This window comes from Phaethon lepturus, unplaced genomic scaffold (assembly GCF_000687285.1).
Source record: "Phaethon lepturus isolate BGI_N335 unplaced genomic scaffold, ASM68728v1 scaffold14627, whole genome shotgun sequence".
Classification (NCBI taxonomy): Eukaryota; Metazoa; Chordata; class Aves; order Phaethontiformes; family Phaethontidae; genus Phaethon; species Phaethon lepturus.
The window spans coordinates 4,844-16,673 of record NW_010549890.1 but is presented as its reverse complement, the minus strand read 5'-3'; the positions used below and the strand labels follow the sequence as shown (position 1 = coordinate 16,673).

General features: G+C 44.2%; 1 protein-coding gene across 1 annotated transcript; it reads left to right on the top strand.

The window, feature by feature from the left end:
- Nucleotides 1-260: 260 nt before the first annotated feature.
- Nucleotides 261-11,490, top strand: LOC104623339 (protein FAM115C-like). Its single transcript, XM_010290396.1, is given in 7 exon segments — nucleotides 261-324; nucleotides 2,527-2,798; nucleotides 2,844-3,124; nucleotides 6,770-6,930; nucleotides 7,429-7,844; nucleotides 10,585-10,717; nucleotides 11,348-11,490. Coding segments are annotated over 7 exon segments (1,470 nt in total).
- The last annotated feature ends 340 nt before the right edge of the window (nucleotides 11,491-11,830 follow it).

The window sequence follows — 11,830 nt, the reverse complement described above, 5'->3', positions numbered from 1 at the left end:
TTTGTTGTGTACCCCTGAGTTGTGTGCTGAGGGGAGTGAGGAGGCCAGGGGGGCTCCATGGCACTGCCAGCCTTTGGCTCGCAGTGTGAGGGAGCAGCAAGGGACAGCTGCTCCTAAGAGAAAGTGAGCTTGGAACTGAGCATCATGGCAGCACAGGCAGTGCCCTCATGGACTGGGCACAGCCCCACAGGGTCTGAACACCACAGGCAGAACAGGGTGCTAGTAGCAGAGTCCTTCAATGGTCCCAGGCAAGGCAAGCGATGAGCCAGGTCCAAGGTTCACCCAGAGAGTCCAGTAGGGACAGAAACGAAAGAGGGGTCAGAGGTAGGACAGGAGACAAGCTACAACGAGTGCCTGCAGGGCTCAACCTGGAGAAAAGCTGCCTACAACAAATTTCTGAGTGCCATCCAAGGAGGCAGGGCCAGAGGCAGGCCTAGAGACAGGCACACAACATCTGAAGGCCCAGGGCTGAGCTGAAATGGAGACTCCAGGCCCATGGGCAAGGGGTGTGGGTGGAGGCCCCAGGTGGGATTGGCCTAATAGACAATAAGGCCTTTTGGTGAACTCAGGACCCTGACATTCAGCTGAAACTGCCAGCAGAAAACCATACATGGTAGCTATTTTGACAACATGTTCTCGGCTTCCTGGGCAATGGGTTTAGATCCACTAGTCACTTCACTGAGGTTATGGGAAGCAAATATTAAATGGCTAGAGTTTCCATTCATTCCAGGCCAGGGTAGATGTGAAGTAGCACCCTATTCCTTCTCCCCATGGGCCATATGTCTAGGTCTCTGTCCTGTCCCCTTGCTAATACAGGAAGGCACCCAGCATATTGCTAGGTCAGCTTATGTAAGAAGGTGGCACCCAGTGCAGGACTGGATTAAAAAAAATTCTGTTAACACAGCTTTACCCTGCTGGTTAGTTTCCCTGTGTGGACAGGTGGAGATATGCGGAACCTGCTACACCAGTGTAGCCCCAGAGGAAATATGCTGGTCATGAATGGATGCAGTTACCTATCCTAATGGTCAAGTAGATGGGTGGGGAGGCAATGAGACTGCACTCTTTATGCCAGATGTACCTCTAAACACGCAGTCTTCATGCAAAAGCATGAATCTGTCTAATTCTTAGCACTCCATATATAATGTTTTGGAAGGAGTTTGATATTCTTTGTTGCCCAGTAAATGGATTGTTGCTATCACTAGAGGCAAGCCACAGGTCTTGTAGTAATTTAACAGCTCAAGACTCACCAGTAACTGTCTTGAGTGGCCACAGGTCTCTTTCAGATATAACTTCAGAAAGTTGTAAGAGTCAGGAAAGAGTTGGGAGGGCTATCTCCTATCGCTTAACACTGATTCTGCATATTTATCATATTTTAGATATAACTTCAGAGATTTATCACTATCAGGAAAGAGTCAGGAGAGCTATCTCCTATAGCTTAACTCTTATCAGATGTGGTAGAGGTCTAACATTACTAAGTAGCCACCATGTAACTGACCCATGGGCCAGTAAGAAGCAGGTTGTTTAAGAAGTATAAAAATAACTCCAGGAAAACCTAAGATCAAGGAGGAACTCCCCTCTCCTTTCCTCCATTGAATTTATCCCAGCAGAGAACTCAGGATATTGATGGCTCACTGCAAACCACCTCTTTGAGATGGTTTTTCTTAGAGAAAAGACTAGCATGACTGAACATCAGGACGCAACACTGGAGAAATGGTTAGATACTACAGAGCCTATGTATATAAATTCTAACTGTATCATTATTGGGATTTAGCAATAATTGAATAATTTGTATTATATATGTTAGTATCATTTTAAATGGATTAATATTTTTGCTGTCAAGGCACTAATGAGACTAATGATAAATACGCAACTTTCATTTGGTGCAACACACTCTGACAGCAGATGTACAATGGCATGAGCACCACGGATACCACCTCTGCCAGGGGGATGAACACACTAAGCCCTACAGCTCTTAGAGGTAACTGAAGGCTTTTGCCTCCTGAGGTGCAAGAGTTCCTCTTAAGACTGAGCTATGGAAACATAATACCTTGTGGCTAGACCTAGTAATCTGAAGTCTACATATTATCTAATGAAAAAATTATTTGGATTATTCTTCTACAACTCCAGTTGTAGAAGTTGTTTCATGCCAGTTCACATACTCATAGGCAGAATACAGAAAGGCTTAACTGGAATTATGTATGTTTCCTAACATGTCTGTTGAGGTTATTGTGTGACTAGTAGCTATGCAAAGTTTCCTCATTCCTGTTATTTTTCCTGGCTCACCTAACTTCTGGGCTATATATTTGTGCATCACTCGTGGATACAGGTTCCTCCTGGAACTGTAGAACAGCATAGCTGGTATGTATCTCAATATCTTGTATCTGTTAAACATTTCAAACATAGCTTCTAATCTAAAAAGTGCTTCCCTTTCTTTCTCTTTCAGTACTCTAACAAGAGGTATATCAGATGGATTCTGCAGCAGCCTATGCCTCTCTGGTGAAAGATGTTAATTTGAGTTCACAACAGATTGTCATCCATGTCAGCTGTTGCTCATTGGAGATGAAGCCATCTGAGTGCTGGTGAGCACCAATGGGCGTGTGCTAATTGCAGCATCTTGTTATGGGAGAGGCCGGATGGTGGTTGTTTCCCATCAAGGAATCTCGAAGGACTCCAAGTTTTCCCAGTTCCTCAGAAATGCTGTGGAGTGGCTCAAGCCTTCCCCTGAGGCCCTGGTTGGGGTCCATCCTCATTTGGATTCCCTCTCCCAGCTGCTGCTCAGGGCTGGCAGCAAAGTACAGGCTGGGGCAGAGCTCAGCCCCTCCCTGGGGGGGAGCAAAGTACAGGCTGGGGCAGAGCTCAGCCCCTCCCTGGGGGTGTACTGTATGGATGCCTATGATGCCACACAGGCAAAACACCTGGTGCACTTTGTAAAGGAGGGTGGAGGGCTGCTCCTTGGTGGCCAAGCCTGGCACTGGGCTAGTCGACATGGTAAGGAGAAGGTGCTGTTTGAATTCCCTGGGAACCAGGTGACCAGCGTGGCTGGTGTGTACTTCACAGGCAGCGAAGGAGAGACTGGCACTTTCTCAATGTCCAAAGAAGTGGTGAGAATTTCTCTGATCACCCAGTGAGTATTTAAATATTTGTTTGCACTCTCTTTAGATTGCACATAGTGTTTGCTCGGGCTTGGATTTTCTGCTATTGGCCTGCTGGAATGAAAAAGATCTCTTCTCCCTGTCCCCCAGAGGAAATGACCATGAATAGAGGTGGATGTGCAGGAGCTGAAGGTGCTTCTGCAAGTTGTTGAGAAACTACCAAGAAGCTTGGATCATGTGCTCCATGTTAAAATATTCAACAGATGATTGTACAGGAAGAAAATTTTGGTTGTGTCTACTCTGCAGTGCTATGGCACATTTAGACTTCTTTTTCCCACTATGTCAATAGCACAGTTATGGGGCCACTTCCTGAGGTATTTAAATCCTTCCTGATGTAGGACGCAAAAGATGACCTTTTTCTTTCCTGCTAATCTCCTGTGGCATGGTGTAAACTTTAAGGCATTTGTAACAGAGTTCTTAGCTTTGTTATAACGTGTTGCAGCACTTCAGGGTACACTTCAAAGTCCCTGGGAACCATGGGATAGATACTGCATGGATCCATGAGTCTTGGATATTATCCACATAGGGTCCTTGATCTAGCCATGCATTCCCCACTAGCTTGTGTGTTGCTGTTGTGGTTTAGCCCCAGCTGGCAACTAAGCACCACGCAGCTGCTCACTCAGTCCCCCTCCCGCAGTGGGACGGGGGAGAGAATTAGAAAAAAAACTCGTGGGTTGAGATAAACACAGTTTAATAGGACAAAAAGAGAGAAAGAAACAACAATGATAACAACAATAATAATACCGACAAAGGAATGTACAAGAACGAGTGATGCCCAATACAGCAATTGCTCACCACCCAGCGATTGATAACCCGCCACCGAGCAGCAATTTCTGCCCCCCAGCTAACTCCAGTTTATGTACTGGGCACGACGTTGTATGGTAGGGAATATCTCTTTGGCCAGTGTGGGTCAGCTGTCCTGGCCGTGTCCCCTCCCAGCTTCCCATGTACCCCCAGCCTCCTTGCTAGCAGGCCAGCACAAGAAGCTGGACTGTCCTTGACTACTTAGCAACAACCCAAAACATCAGCACATTATCAACAGTTTCTCATCCCAAATCAAAGACATAGCCTCACACTAGCTTCTGTGAAGAAAATCAGCTCTATCCTGGCTGAAACCAGGACAGTTGTGTAGATGAGTGCTGGTGGAGGCAACTAGACTCAGTAGCATAGATGATCCTTTCCTGCCCAGTGCTGCGAATAGAATAGAACAGTTCAGTTCCAGTTGGAAGGGATCATCTAATCCAACTGCCTGACCACTCAGGGCTGACCAAAAGTTAAAGTAAATTATTAAGGGCATTATCCAAATGCCTATTCAACACTGACAGGCATGGACCAGCTCTCTAGGAAGCCTGTTCCAGCATTTGATCATCCTCTCGGTAAAGAAATGTTTCCTAACGTCAATTCTAAACCATCCCTGGTGCAGCTTTGAACTATTCCCATGCATCCTATCACTGGATACCAGGGAGAAGAGATTAGCATCTCCCTCTCCACTTCCGCCCCTCAGGAAGCTGGAGAGAGCAATGAGGTTGCCCCTCAGCTTCCTTTTCTCCAAACTAGACAGACCCAGAGTCCTTGGCTGCTCCTCAGAGGATGTGCCTTCCAGCCCCTTCACCAGCTGTCTTGCCCCCCTCTGGATGCATTCAAGGACCTTAACATCCTTCTTAAATTGTGGACCCCAGAACTGCACACAATACTCAAGGTGAGGCCACACCAACACTGAATACAGCAGGATAATCACCCCTGTGGACCGGCTGGTTATGCTGTGTTTGATGCACCCCAGGGTGCGGTTTGCCCTCCTGACTGCCTGAGCACACTGCTGGCTCTTGTTGAGCCTGCTGTCAGCCAGCACCCCCAGCTCCCTTTCTGCAGGGCTGCTCTCCAGCCGCTCCTCTCCCAATTTATACTTATGTCTCGCATTGCTCTGTCCCAGGTGCAGAATCTGGCATTTGTTCTTGTTAAATGAATGCCATTAATGATTGGCCAGTGCTCCAATCTCTCCAGATCTTTCCGCAAGGCCTCTTGTCCCTCCAAAGAGTCAACAGCACTTCCCAGTTTGTTATCATCAGCAAACTTTCTAAAAGTGCCTTCAACTCCTGCATCCAGATCATTGATAAAAATATTGAACAGAACTGGCCCTAGAATTGAGCCCTGAGGAACACTGCTAGCGACTGGCCACCAGCCAGATGTAGCCCCATTCACTACAACCCTTTGAGCCCTGCCCTTCACCCAGGTCTTCACCCAGGGCACCGTGTATCTGCTCATCTCACAGTTGTGCAACTTGTCCAGGAGGATGCTATGATGGACAGGATCAAAAGCCTTACTAAAATCCAGAAAAACTACATCTACCGCTTTCCCATCACCCACTAGGTGGATGACCTTGGACTGTTGGAGTTAAGGCACTTTCTTTTCTTGTCACATGTCCCTGAAAGCAGTGATAATTCTTCACGGAATTTCTCATAAATAAGGTGGGAATTTGAAGCTCTATAATTGGACCTTATAATGCTACATAAGGAAGAATATTACAGCTTCATCTCTGTCTCAGAGTTGTGGTCAGACAAGGATAATAGACCATGTCATGATAACAAGATTCGTCTCTGGCAATGCTCAGGAGGCAGCTCTCTGAGGCAATAAGCCATTGTCTTCACAGTAACTTGTCAGGTGTGCTGCACTACCAATGCATTTGGAACATGCTGATGGACATCTGAATCATGGAATAGTTGAGGTTGGAAGGGGCCTCTGGAGGTCAGTTGCTCCAATATCTGCTCAAAGCAGGGCCACCTAGAGCAGGCTGCTCAGGGCTTTGTCTAGTCAAGTACTGAATATCTCCAAGGACAGAGATTCTATAACCTGTCTTGGCACCTGTTCAGTGTTTAACCACCATTATGATGAAAAAAATTATCCTTAGATACCAGGATGGAGAGGCAGGCAGGCAACAGAGGTCAAAGATTAGACTGAAGCCTGTGGTAAAGAGACAAGCAAGAGAGCAGATGACTCTGCAACTCTGAAAACAACTATCACAGTTTTAACACTTTACTACCTGGTTGCCATTTGTTCTATGACTGGAGGTCATCACCTTAAAGTGGAACTGTTAGAAGAAAGAGGGTCAGAGGCCCTAGACTTCCTGAAAGCAAAATCAATTGGACTAGTTGAAGCCATTGCTGAGAATGTTTTGAGGTGCCTTTGCATTAAAAAGGATTAGGAAGTGCTTGCCTGATCTCTTATGGATTCTGTGCACCGAGGACATTAACTTCTTATGAAGGATAGAGCCACCCTGTATGAATTGTAAGGTCTTAGCCCATTGCAGAAAAATCTACCATGAGTCACAAGCACACAGCACCATTCTTGCCTGGAATTCAATTTATACTATGCTTAAGGAAAGTTGGTGATCCCTGTAATTTTAACATTGCTGCCACTTCAGTGATATCTGTTGGGTTAACTTTCAAGTCTTTTTTCATAGAGATTAATATATTTGTCTTGATAACTTCCTGAAACAAAGAGTATTAATAGGAAGTCATGACTGTATCACTACCAACAGGGCAAAGTAAATAACAGGGTAAGTACAAGTACAGCTTTCAGGACTTATAAATCAATGTGGATAATTTCTTCTGGTTTTCCAGAAATGGATTGGATGTGAAAAAAAAAATTAAAGTCCTTTTGAAAGGAGTGACCAAATTCAAAATAGAAGATGGCAGTGTCCTCTCCCATCTACTCATCCATGGTGCATTAACATTTCCTATCTCTGTGAATGACTCCCACCAGGCATTCCTTGCAGCTGTATGCGACGAGCGAGGGAAGACAAGCAGTCGACTCAATATGAGTGATAAAGCAAGCTTCAACTTTATTGCAAAACCCTACACATATTTATACAATGCATACTTGTCTTACAATCATTGGCTTAGCTCTAAAGATTACATTATCATACTCCTCCTATTTGCGGTTACTGCTACGTGGTCCAGGTTCCATCCTATTTTCCTTACTTCTTCTTAGCTGTTTATCACAGCTCCTTTTCCTCAAGGCCAAGCCCTGCAGGTGTCCAGCTGTTTACCAGCTTCCCAATGCCAGATACTGCTACGCGGTCTGGGTTTCATCCTGTTTTCCTTACTTCTTCTTTGCTGTTTACCTGCACAGTGCAAGGTCAGTACGACCTTCTTTTCTCCCTTGCCAGCATAACTCGAAATTTTCCACTGCGGCCTAGTCTGGCTAACTTATGTCAAGATTGAATCACAAGGCTCCTCCATGGAGCCATGACTGCGTTCCCTCATCCATTCTCCAACAGCTGTACACTATGGCAGGGGCAGTGTTGTGGTACTTGCTCATGAAAACATTTTCCAAGCATCAGCAATGATAACCTTTATCCTCAATGCCATTGGCTGGCTTGAGGCTGGAAGGGGAGGAGAAGTTGGTATTGCTGGTGATCTGCAGGACTTTTTCACTCTCCTAAGCCAGGAGAAGATCTCTTACAAGCTAATAGATCTTAAGGAAAACCTGAATGTGTACTGCTGCAAAGCTTACAGTGATGAGGATGTAGAGAAGATTCATGAGTTTGTTTCAACAGGCAGTGGTCTGATGGTTGGAGGACAGGCATGGTCCTTGGCTGCAGTGAATGCTGGTGAGAATGCCACTGCTGAGTTCCCTCGGAACAAAATACTGCAAAAGTTTGGAGTTGGTATCTTAAGAGATAGCACCAAGTCAGCCAGTCTTACATCCTTGATGAGGTTTTCTCACAGTACCACTTTTGCAATGCACTCTCCCAATTTCAACAAAACCTCAAGATAAAAGAAGCCACCATATTCCTTCTGGCTCAAGAAAGTAGCACAGAACTACTCAAGAGTGTTCCTGAGGATTCCAGCTCAGACCTCCCTAGCTATCTGCTCTGATCAGGAGGAGATGTCTGAGCTAGTGCTTTCCCAGGGGGTTCCTGATGTCAGTGCTGACAGCCCAATCAAAGGTAGCTCTGAGGAAATGGTTTTAATCAACATAGCTGCAGAGATCTGTGACAACTTCCCTGATGTATGAAAACAAATATGTGCTCCCAAAATCTTCCAGATATGACTACAACCCCAACTGTAACTGTTCAGATTGATGGAAGAAGTAAAGGTAGGGGATATTTTTCTATTTCCTTCCTCAGCAGCACCCAAACTGTGGACTGGAATGAGGCTGACCAGAGCAATCTTTTAAATATAAGTATAAATCTCTCTGCTTCCTTCCCTCCCCAGCTTTCTTCTGGGATTGCATGCTCACCATGTAATCAGAAATACCTTGGTCTTATGATGGATGCCAGCATATTGATAATTTGATCTTCTGTTGGGTACAGTTTTGGTCAGATGATGAATGAATTTTTGGTTATGCAATAGGGGAGCAGTCCAGGCACATGGCCCATGAGGTTTCCAGAGGAAGTGATTTAACTTGTTGGTTGCTGTGAAGTACTGCTACTGCTCTGTCAAATTTAGGTGCAATGACATTTCACTTGAAGCTGTCATTGCATGGAGCTGTGTGTTTTGTCTTGCTTGAGGAGAGCTCTGGAAAGAAAAAATCCCACATTGTTATGGAGTGTTTCTAGTTGGACATATAAAATCACAAGTCACCTTTAGAGATTGTCCCTCATCCTATTCAGAAAAAAGCATCACTTCCAATGTTTGTTGTTGGGTTTTTTTAGATAAAATTTTATTAGAAAGGTCACCTTGATATCAAGTTTATCCAACTGAACTTTTATGACATGAGGTTGAGGCAGGATTAACTTGATAGTTTACTTTGAATTTTCCTTGCATTTTATCAATTCCCTCATAAATCACTAAGAATTAAAACTTTTCAAAAAAGGTTCAGCATTAGCTGTTGGTCAGATAGGGAAGGATTCAGCACAAAGGTGAAAGCTTCAGAAAACTAGTTTATTAGAATTAGAATTAGAGTTGAAGCTGCTGTTGAGTTTTATCTGTAACTTGAAGACAATTATATGACTTATGTATTTCTGTCTGTATGTATTATCAAATACCTGTGGTTCTTTCTAAGGTCCAGAAGCATGGAGAAGCACTGGACTTTATGTTCCTCCTAGAAGAATAGTCACTCTGCATTTTCCTGCCTCTGCCTTTGTTTCCTTCTTTGCCTTTGTTTCTCATTACACTCAGTAGAACTTTCCCTGCTTCCATTCTCCTTTCTTTGAAGTTTGCCTTGGCCTTGCTGAGACATGAATCACAATTTCTCCCCAAGTTTCTCCTATCATAAACCTCTTTCTACATTTCTCAACTTATACTCTCTCACTTCTGTCCTGAACAATGACTGCCCTATGCAGCTGTAATGGACACACCTCTGATTTTCATCTGCTCCATACTGTGGCCATCTCATGTTGGTCTCATACCTCCTCTGTGCCCTTCTCCTTTCCCCTAGAGAAGGCAGAGATCAAACAAGACAAATACCTATATTGGTGCTTTCAAGATGAAAGGAATAATCCCAGTATTGACAGTGAATAGGATGAGAAACAGTAAGGTTGAATGTTGTCTGTGTGGAAGAGACTACTAGATATTTTTGCCCACTATAAAAATATCTTACTTGCCCCATCTTGCTGTCTTCTGCTATCATCCTGCTTCATTTCAAGGTCTTCAAGCTGTTTTTTTTTTTTTTTTGTGGGATTTGTACCTTGACTCTGAAAACAGCCTTTATGTAATTGTAAGTGAAAAGGGACAAACACTCAGTAGTTACCCAAACACAATTATTCCATAGCAGGGTGGGTTGTTTTTTTCTGTTTAAAAGGGCAATAATAGGACAAGCTTTGGGCAGAATTGGGCAGAACTAGTCTGGGAACCAGGGATTCCCATGACTTTAGTCGCTGATGTCTGGCCCATATGGGCATTACAGTGTTTCAGAGAGTTTGTGGAAAGCAGGTGAATTACTATAAGTGGCGACATTATCCCTTTCCCCAGCTTCCTTTCTCCTCACTCATTTCATATGAGGGTAAGCACTGCTCATGCTCTGCTTTTCACCTTGATGCTATCCATTATATATGGATATGAATATTGTAACATGAATATAGCATATTATATATGCTATAGCAACACAGCTATGGTAGCTGTGGTGGGAGGTAAAGATGCTAAAACTGGGACCAACCAACTGAAATTTCTTCAAAACCAGTGAAATCCCTCCTTTTGAACAGAGCTGTAGAAAGAGAATTCCACCTTCCTTCAGCAACTGATCCAGCATTTCCATTCTCTTCTTCATGGGCCTTAAGTCTGCCCTTGATTTTTTTCATGCTACTTGCATCTGATTGATGTCTGTGCCAAGGTGAAGAATAATGTTCCATATGGTAGCATACTCTTGCCTTTCCCTGCTGAGACAAGAATGCCTTGTTGCCTATGGTAGGTACAGAACACACTGAGTTTGGAGTGGAGCTACCTGAGCGTGTTGCAGTTGCAGTGCCTTTTGGAGACTTGTTCCCCACCAGGTGCAGATTGGCTGTCACACTGATGACCTCAGCTATGCTGCGGAGCTGAAACGGCCTCTCTTGGTGGTAAAGAAGTTCAAAGTTGAAAAAATCACCATGGCAGTCTCTTGTCTGTGGGATGGCCTCATATGCTGTCTATGGCGAGGGTGGCCAAGAGGAGTCCATAGTGCCTAAGGAGAGCACATCAGGCCAAATATCAGTCACAATTAAAGAGGCTGTGCAGGCTCCATTCTTCAGATTTGGTAAGTGGTCTCAAAACCTAACTATAGGCGCAGTAAATAAGTATTTCTGTATTGATGGCTGGCCTATATTTTTCTGGTTTTTTGTGGTCATGTATGGAGAAGACCTCAAAATAATGCCCCATAAAGCTTCATATTTCTCAGTGCGTCTATCTCAGACTCAGAAAGTCTATTGATAGGACTGTCATTTAGGGGTTAATCTGTGTCCATGTTCCCAGTATGAGCATTTCTGAGACACCTTTAAAATGATTTTATATTAAAAAGTTAATATCATCAACCCCTTGCAGTGACAATAGACATGGTGTCATCGAAGATGACTGGATCCCTCACCAGAATCTCAGGATCTCCCCCTGATTCAGTAAAACCCAGTTACGTCTAGATTAACTTATTGTTTCTGAGGCTATAGAAAGAATTTCAGCTATGGTGATTCTCCTCTCTCTTCACACTTAAAATCTCTTTTTAAATTGACTACCTTTTTTCACCTGAATGCTGGAATAGGAGAAACTGACATCTCTGCTTGGCAGTCAACCATCTGTCAGCACCCTGGGCTGAGCTGGCCACAGAGAACATCATCCTGACAGTACCAGCTGCTGATCTACACTACATGGACAACCCAGAGAGTCTGCTTTCAATCTGGAATCTATTGCATTCATCATCTGGAAAATGATGAATGCAATAGCCAGACTGGCAGCCATCCCAGCAACTTTTCCAAGGCTAGAGAGGATGGTGGCAGATGTCCAGATGTCTCATGGCAAGTGTAATAACTACAACATTTTGTCTGTATCTGTGATGGATATTTTTAAGGGAAATACACAAGGCAGTAACATTATCACAAGATCATGCAGATTGTCAAATCAGCAGGTTAATCCCACCAAATTCAAGGAGAGCTCATGAGTGTAAGAATCTTCTGCGAATGTCAAGAGCTTGTACACAAAAGTAACACACTCTGTTGCTAAATATGAGGATATCCCAGGGTAAAACACAGTGGAGGGAGACAGGCTGGCCAC